At 33.4% G+C, this 9,751-nt stretch overlaps 1 protein-coding gene across 5 annotated transcripts in view; it reads left to right on the plus strand.

Annotated features, from left to right (window-relative positions):
* LOC131027389 (alpha-galactosidase mel1) overlaps window positions 1-8,995 on the plus strand; it is a 47,854-nt gene extending 38,859 nt beyond the window's left edge. For 4 of the 5 annotated variants that reach the window (XM_059220635.1, XM_057957426.2, XM_059220662.1 and 1 more), the window contains exon 10: window positions 8,690-8,995. In XM_059220635.1, the coding sequence (XP_059076618.1) occupies window positions 8,690-8,922 (233 nt within the window). In that variant the 3' untranslated portion in view covers window positions 8,923-8,995. Of the gene's footprint in view, window positions 1-2,587; window positions 3,859-8,689 lie in introns of those variants that run through there. The other variant, XM_059220708.1, reaches the window with a different exon arrangement.
* Window positions 8,996-9,751: the final 756 nt, after the last annotated feature.

Raw genomic sequence — 9,751 nt, forward strand, 5'->3', positions numbered from 1 at the left:
CAACACTTCAATCAAGTCATTACATGCATGGTTAATCAGATATAATCAATGAATAGTAAACCATAAAAAATCGACCCATTGCCTTCTAAAAGATGTGAGTATATGATTGCTCTCAGATTATAAGCAATGTCAGTGACTAGACAACATCAAGTGGAAGGATTTAATCTATATGAACATGATGAATGCTAGATGGATGCAATGATTTAATCAATGTGAAATAATTAATATGCAATATATCAATGAACCTAGAGTAAAAACAATATAATAACAATATATTCTCCAACCTCCAAGATCTTTTTTTTGAATGAGAGATGAGAGTTTGAATTTATAGAAAATTTAGAAAGAAACCAAAGGCTGAGATCAAATGATGATGAGCGGTCAAGATTTTCCACAAGGAAGCACAATCCAGGTGAATTGATGTGATTGGATGCTTTTCTCATTTTTAAAGGAAATTGAACTAAAATTAAGATAAAATCAAGAAAAAACTGATTTATTCTCTATTTCATTCAATTTTAATATTTAATTGTTTTAATTGCTTTCTTTGAGATTATTTATCAATTTTTAATTATTTCTTTTCAAGATTATCTCCAATTGATTTCTTTTCTCAAATTTTTAATTCTTTCTTGGTCAATTAATTCCTTTTTTGATTTATTTCCTTTTTTTTGAAGATTTATGGCAATTTGATTTATTTAATTAAATATGCAAAAGATATTTAATTAAAATAAATAAGATAATTGTTTAAAATGATTTACTTGGAATGATCAATTAATTAAATAAATATTTAATTAATATTGGCTGATTAATTTTGTCATGTGACATTTTATGATTAAAGAATTAATTGTGTGCTCAAGATTTATTTAATTGCCTTTGGTTAGGAACTTGGTGATGTTGTCGAGATTAGGGGCCCATGGTTTAGATGACCATTTTTAGGGTATTACATTTGCCCCTCTTTGAATTAATGTGCGAGCAACACGTTAGTTCAAAGAAAATTTGATGTCTAGGAGATGCCAGTTCTAAACTTGATTGATCATGAACTAGGTGAAAAGCAAGGTGTTTAGCTTGATTCGAAGCGAAAAAGATGAATGAAGTCTGATTAAAGTGATACCGATCCCAAACTTGATTGAACTAGGAATGATAGAAAACAAAGATACCGAACTTGAACTTGATTGATCAAGAAGCGGATCTTACTGATCTAGAACTTGATTGATCTAGACACAGTGAGTGATGATAAAAAATCGATCTTGAACTTGATTGATCAAGATACGATAAAGATTAATTGTTCAACTTGATCAAGAAATGAATACTCAACACCTACTTAAATTTAGCGTGATCAAAGAAACTCCTTAACGTTAAGAGATTGATTCAGATAAAAGACAAATATTAGTTTGATATGAAGTGATGAAACTGATATGCCCCTAGAAATTGATTCGATTTAGAAATCTCAACTTGATATAAAGTGATGAAGTTGAGATGCCCCTAGTGATGAGGTCTTATTTGATTGATTTTAGTTGAAAAATATTTTTTGCTTGACTTTCGATGAAGATTTAAAAATTTTCTCGACATTTGAGGTCATAAGGTCATGAGTATGCCCCCTCAAGAGTGAAATCGAAAGATAGCGAGGGTACATAATGATAGGCAATTTTTAGCGATAATAAGTTGTTTGAGAACAAATTGATTGAGAGGAATTTTTGAAAATTTTGTGAGAAATTGAGCTCAAAGTTGACTTGCAGAAATTAAATTGAGATTCGGCATTAATTAATGAGAAATTGAGCGCTAAGTTGATTTGCATAAATTAAATTGAGATTCAGCATTGAAATTGAGCGCAAAGTGGTCCAAATTCTGAAATTGACTAGCAAAATGATCTTGAATTTCGATTTCAATCCCAAAAATGGAATCAGGACGGTCGAATTAGCTAAGGATACAATTTTCATGTCCATCAGAGCAAGTTAAAAAATTAGGCTTTTGGTTATATATGGGACAAAAGTGTCATTTTCAATTCATTTTGACCCTCCAAGTTTGAAAATTCAAAGAGCCTTCTACGAAGAAAATGGTGGTCCCTACTCATTAGCATCGATTCGAGCGCTAGAGGAGACATAATCAACCTTGAAACTATGGGCTAGTGGTAAGTGATCAATCTTAAGCCCATTTGTGTTTCCAATTTTGAATGTTTTTGTGCATTTTTCAAGTTTTCAATGGGTTTTTGGTTGGGTGTCTCAGTTTATCATGCGAGACAGGATCCTATCTCATACGAGAAACTAGTAAAAAATCTTTTGTCATTTGAGCCCATTAGTTTTGTCATTCTAGGGCCACACATGTCTCGTACGAGAGGTCTGTAACAAGACCATTTTGTCATGCGGAGTCTAATAAATTGTCATTTGAGCTTGTTTTGTCATACGATACCTATTCTTGACTCGTACGAGATGCTGCTTCTCTGTGTTTTGTCGTACGAAAGACAGTGAGCATTTTTTAGGGTGTAAACATGAATATTTGATTTTACATTTGACTTAGTTGGATTTGTGTGATGTTTTGCTTCTCGTGTAGGCTCATTTGGAATGTTTTCTGATGCTTCATTGTTGGATTGTTGTAGGTGCGCTTACCTCCTATGCTCTTTAGATGCGTGTATCCTCCCACTATGGCATTAGTTCAAGATTTATTTGAGGTTGAGCAGGTTCATGTTGATATGTGTGGCTTGACTCATCTGTTGAGGGTACCTGATATCCGTGTGAACCATGGGATGCTCACGGTGTTGGTAGAGCAATTTCATTCAGAGCATAATACATTTCATTTTCCAGTTGGGGAGTTGACTATCACTCCTGAGGATGTGTACAGGATCCTGCATATCCCTTTTGCTGGTGATAAGGTGGATTATGATACCACATTGTTACCTAGACTGTAGGCAGTCAGGCATGTCTTCGGTGATCCTGACATTTTGACTCAGTCCATGAGTTGGGATATTCTTATGAGTAGGTACAGTGAGGAGTATCCCCTGGCATGTGTTCTAGCAGGGTTCATCGGGTGCTTTTTGATGCCAGACAGGGGGCAGCAGGGTTTCCAGAGCGGATGGGGCCGGATGCTAGAGAGGTTGATAGAGACCCCTTAGAGACTTGGCTGGGGCTCTTGTTTATTGGCCCACATGTATCGGGAGATGCATGAGATCATATATAGAGATGGGCAGAGCATGGCCACGGGTGTGTACATTTTACAGGTGTGGGTTTGGGAGCACCTTCCTGTTTGTCGGCCCATAGTAGTAGACAGTAGAGAGCTTGGGTAGCCGATCATTTATAGGTATGCCAAAGATATCACACAGCCCCATCTAGGCAAGACAAACTTCTAGAGATGGCAGCTCGATGACCTGATAGCCATCGTATGGAGACCATATAGAGGGTTGGAGTCATGGGATGACTTGCAGCTAGTTCGCAGGGACCTGTTTCTTACATGCCCACTGATTGGGAGGTCACAGACTGTTGTGGAGTGATTCGTCATTTCACAAGTGATGAGGTAGTATGGCTGGCCCCAAGGGATCTCATAGGAGTATACAACTTATGCTCGATATGCAGATGAGGAGAGATAAGGATGGTCTTCATGGTTATCATACGCATTGGTGATGCAAGAGTTGACAGGGTTGCATTGCTTGAGGTGGGATTACCTAGATGATATAGCAGATGCGGGGGTATTTCCCCAGTATAGAGATCATTTTCAGCAGCATTCATTCCCAAGTTTTATAGACCCAGGTGAGTAGGCTCCTCATATTGAGGATGTTGAGGAGGATGCCCCCACACCAGTATAGGGACAAGGCTAGAGACAAGGCCAAAGGCAGGGTTAGGCACAGAGAGCTGAGGCTCTGTGATGAGGTAGTGGTGATCCAGGTGCTAGCAATAGCAGGGTACCAGCTAAGGGTGGGCAGCAGAGGGGTGAGGGTGGATCCCTTGGGCGAGTGGGTGGGATGGAGGAGGAGTGAGAAGCTCCTAGACAAGTGCGACAATGGAGAGAGGAGCAGGGTGGAGGTGGAGATGGGGGTGGAGATGGGGGGCCTGTGAGAGAGCAGGGGATAGATATTGGATGGTCAATGAGGGCACCTCTTGTAGAGCTGTAGTCATAGTTGATAGTGATGTAGACTCAGCTGGTAGAGTGAGACCGATAGCTAGCCAAGGTGAGGACTGAGTGTGATTTCCAGATCACAACATTGAGAGTAGAGTCGAGAGCACAGATAGAGTCTCTACAATAGGAGGTCCTTCTCCAGAGTAGTAGGGTAGCGTATTATGTAGTAGCGTATACTGCTGTAGTTCCTGTTGCATAGCAGGTGCAGCCCTATTCACACTATATGGCCCGATCAGAGGGAGCATGAGAACCTTGACAGGATCCTAGGCATTAGGCTCCTCCTCCTCCACTAGGCGATGAGGGAGAGGGTGGGAGCTAGATTATTCCTTTTTGTGCAGCTCAGATATTTTTTTGTAGACACACCCATTTTTTTTAGCCTGTACGATTCTTGCTCCGATGGGAGTTTGTATATGTCATTCGATATCATTTTGTACTCTTATACTTGATATGATATATATATGAGATCTGATTTGACTTCATCATACTTGTGTTGATTGGTTATGAGATGTCCTTTTATATGCTTTATTCTATATGTATGCATTTCTTTTTAGCATGAATGTATGAATGCAAATGATCATGGATGTCTATTTTTGTTTCTTTTCATATGCAAATAAATGATAATGCAAACGAGCAATATGAATGATGCAATTTGTTTTTTCTTTTTTTCTATGCAATAAGATGAATGCAAATGAGTAATAATGAATGTATGAATCTATATAATATGCTCATGTATGCAGCTAATATCTCAAAACACAAGTACTCGATCGGAGAAATGATGAAAAGAGACCACTTAGCAAAGAAATGATGATGCTCGCAACTCTCGTGCAAAAGATAAAGAAAGCATTGCTACCATATAGAAATCACTCTATATGTATGAGATGTAGAATGAAATGCAAAATGAGATGCAAAATGAGATGCAACCTAAACCTAGTCACTGGATTTTGAAAAGCTTAATTTTCATCATTGAGCGCTTTACAACCACAACAAGAAGATTAGAGTTCCTTGCTTTTCATGTGCAATATTAATTATCTTGTCCGCAATGACCCCTTTTTCTCGTTCATATACTTGGATAGATTACGCACGGACATGAATTGCACAATGAAGAAATTCCCTCAAAATAGACAAAGAAATGATATGGAACCTCCCTATAGCATTCAAATAAGCGGAGTCGAGGTATGTGAGGCGATTTCACCTTGATGTGAAGGATCTTATCATAGACACCCAGCCAATTTAGATGTTTCCAGATCATTGGGATCATTCCTTCAAGAAGAAAACAAAGAAGATATTATGCCCCCAATCCTTGCTCCTCTTAGTCAAGATAGACTTCCTCGAGTTACTCAGAGGGATAATAATTGAAAACCAATATAAAAGACAACACGCAAAGAAAATTTTCATGCATAGCTCACACTGTTTAGTGATTGTTTTCCGTTATATCATTTTGCTTGTTAACTCAGTGATAAAACTCTTCAGTAGTCAGGAGACAAGTAACTGACTTGGAGTGGATGACCAGGTTTCACTGACTTAAAGATGACTTGGTTGACACTACTTAGGACATGTAATGTGCTCTTGTTGATTGACCTAAGACTATGACAATGATCGGTTTCAAGCCATGAGGGTTCCAATAAACTAGGATGTCACAAAAGTGACTGAAATATGTACAAGAGAAAGCAAAGATACATGAAAGCGGGAATGCCAACGTTGCATTGATAGATGGAGTGCTTGAGTACAAGAGGCGCCTGTTTACCAGATTTTCACCTGCTTGGTAGAGATTCATTTTTTTTTTTTTTTGATAGGCATATGTTTGGGCGATAAATTTTTTGACAAACGTCCTACAAGAAACTGGTTAGGCTATGAAAATATCAGGCAGACAGAAAATTGTTCAGGGTTAGCATTAGCATAATCAAAATTTAATCTAAAAAATCCTGAAAGGTAGTCTATTTTTAATCTATCAGAAAAATCGTATGACAATCTTCATAAAGCAGAACAACAGAAATCTTTTATCATACAAGTTATAAATCAGAACAGAACGACATGAGATAGGACAAGCAGTATGTCATACGAGTTAGGAATTAGCACAGAATGATAGAGTATAAAAGAATTAGTATGTCGTATGAATGAAAATCCTGATTCATATGACAATTTAAAGGATAGGATCTTGTTTCGTACGATAAACTATAGGTGTCAATATAATGTCGTACGATGCAGTGAAACTGCTCGTATGATATTTTGCAAAGGCTGTATGGATGAAACCTGCAGGATAATAAATGATGATTTTGAGGGTGAAAAAGTAGTTTTCTGTCCCACGGTGGGTGCCAGAAATGTGTGTGAAAAGTGGAATAAGAACTTGTATTTGCAAGACACAACACTTCAATCAAGTCATTACATGCATGGTTAATCAGATATAATCAATGAATAGTAAACCGTAACAAATCGACCCATTGCCTTCTAAAAGATGTGAGTATATGATTGCTCTTAGATTATAAGGAATGCTAGTGAGTAGACAACATCAAGACGAAGGATTTAATCTATATGACCATGATGAATGCTAGATGGATGCAATATTAATCTAACAAGATTCTTGCAATATTAAGCTAAATGATTTAATCAATGTGAAATAATTAATATGCAATATATTAATGAACCTAGAGCAAAAACAATATAATAACAATAAATTCTCTAGCCTCCAGGATCATTTTTTTTGAATGAGAGATGAGAGCCTGAATTTATAGAAAATTCAGAAAGAAACCAAAGGCTGAGATCAAATGATGATGAGCGGTCAAGATTTTCCAAGAGGAAGCACAATCCATGTGAATTGATGTGATTGTATGCTTTTCTCAATTTTAAAAGAAATTGAACTAAAATTAAGATAAAATCAGGAAAAAACTAATTTATTCTCTATTTCATTCAATTTTAATATTTAATTGTTTTAATTGCTTTCTCTAAGATTATTTATCAATTTTTAATTTTTTTTTCAAGATTATCTCCAATTGATTTCTTTTCTCAAATTTTTAATTCTTTCTTGGTCAATTAATTCCTTTTTTGATTTATTTCCTTTTTTTTGAAGATTTATGGCAAATTGATTTATTTAATTAATATTGGTTGACTAATTTTGCCATGTGATATTTTATGATTAAAGAATTAATTGTGTGCTCAAGATTTATTTAATTGCCTTTGGTTAGGACCTTGGTGATGTTGTCGAGATTAGGGGCCCATGGTTTAGATGACCATTTTTAGAGTATTACATGTATGCATGTATGTATACGCGGACACACAAACACACACACATATACACACACACATTATATGTGTGTGTGTGTGTGTGTGTGTGTGTGTGAATATATGTATATGCATATATATGTGTGTGTATGTGTATACATATATATCTATATATATTAAACACATTTTTACATGTTTGTGTATTTCATAACAACACACACATTCATTTAGATTCTTGAATGTTTATATAAATAAATACATTCAGATACTTATAAATATTTAATGATTCACTTTTACTATAAGAGGATCTTTAACTAAGTAATTACTAATCCATAATACAAAAATCTATCTTAGAATGACATAACAATAAAACAATAATTGCCACCTAAGAACAATTAATATTCAAATGTATTCAAATGTAGCACACATATATCACACTTGGACAAAAATCTATCTTAGAATGACATAACAATAAAACAATAATTGCCACCTAAGAACAATTAATATTCAAATGTAGCACACATATATCACACTTGGACAAGACATAGAGACTAATGACATCATCTAAAACTAATTTCACCATGATTAAAACATGAAACTATTTGTAATTAGAGGAAACAACTATCAGTACATAAGTGTGTGAGCTTTATTGATTTCTTGATGACCATGGCCATTCTCTTGGATTTTTCTCTCCGTCTCTAGTGATACTCTCTTTCTCTCATCCTTGGAGGGAAAATATTTTTCTTTTATCCACTTCATTAACTTGAAAAGGTAGTCTCTAATATCATAATAGATATAATCATATTAAAATATTTAATTCAAAATATAAAACATGAAATTATATTTTTACTTGACATGATCATTAAAAGAATGATTTTATCACTTCAAAGAATATATCTACATGTTACAATGATTAACCATTATACTTAACCATTATACTTGAGTTTATCACCATTCATGTTTTTAAATCCAAAATTAAAATTCTATATAGAATAACATAGTCTCAAGGGTGATGGAAAATAAGATGTAACATATTACGTACAATATATTTTGACAATTCAATTTGTAAATAATAGGATGATTTGTAATAAACAATTATAACAATTTAAAACTTGTACAATATTTAAATTATTATTAAAATAAAAAAATTTCTAATAACATTTATTTATTTATTATTATCTAGACTTAGCAAACCATCACTAATTATTATTTTAATGTATAATATTTATTTAAAATATATTTTATTTTAAAAAAATTGTCATTTTTATTTAATAGATATAAATTTTATTTAAGTTTTTTTTAATTTATGAGTTTTAAGATGAGAAGTTTTTTCTAATCTAATTCGAGACATTTCTAATTTTGATAATACTTGCAGGGGAATCTTACATTGCAACTTTTAATCTAGGAGATAGTAAAGTTTCATTGCATATGAAAATACATGATATTATGCTTTTTGAAAGTAAACTTATGATCACCAAGAAGAAAAATGCTACTTCTTGTTTGTATTTTGATGTTTGGAGGAACCAAAATATTGAGGTATATAATAACTTGTTAGAGATAAATGTTCCTAGGCATGGCACAAATTTATTAGTTTTGAGATGTTCTTAATACAATAAACCAACATACAATGGTAAGGATGTTTACATAGATAAGTTTCTATATACAAATTTATTAGTTTTGAGATGTTCTTAATACAATAAACCAACATACAATGGTAAGGATGTTTACATAGATAAGTTTCTATATTTTAGTACTTTATTATGCCTAGGTAAATAAGTTTTTTATATATTTTAAATATTTTGTCACATGAAGTATATATGTTTAAAAGATAGGAGTTGAGTGTATTATTTTATTTATACTTAGATTTCAAATAGAAGAATTAAAAAATATTAATTATATTATTTTATTTATTTATTAAGAAATAATTAATTTTCTTTAGATTATCTTTTATATTTAATATTAAAAAAAATTAAACTTAATACAAATATTATATAATTAAAATACAAAAAATATCAAGGTGTTGACTTCTACACATTCATTTAGCATGGAATGAGAATTACAAATAAATATTTTTTTATTTTTATTAATATGCATTAGACACACATAATTCAAGATCGTCTTTTAATCTTTAAATGACTTGTTATAAAATTTCAAAAAATTGTATATTTTTTTGGAATAATTAAGAGTTTGTTATGAATTTTCACATACTTCAAAGGATCAATCAAGAAACAAGCCTTCCACAAGACAATGTTGCAACATGAGCTTACATGAGCTTACATGAACATAAGATTGAATTGATATGATATAATGTACAAATCGGCCTTTCTTTTTATAATGGGGTGAAACATTAGGGTTTCCACTACAAGAAAGATGAAAACCACTAATTTTTGCTTAGGGACATTTACATTCAAAAGAGGATTCAGTCACAAAACAACAA

This window comes from Cryptomeria japonica, chromosome 1 (genome assembly GCF_030272615.1).
Source record: "Cryptomeria japonica chromosome 1, Sugi_1.0, whole genome shotgun sequence".
Classification (NCBI taxonomy): domain Eukaryota; kingdom Viridiplantae; phylum Streptophyta; class Pinopsida; order Cupressales; family Cupressaceae; genus Cryptomeria; species Cryptomeria japonica.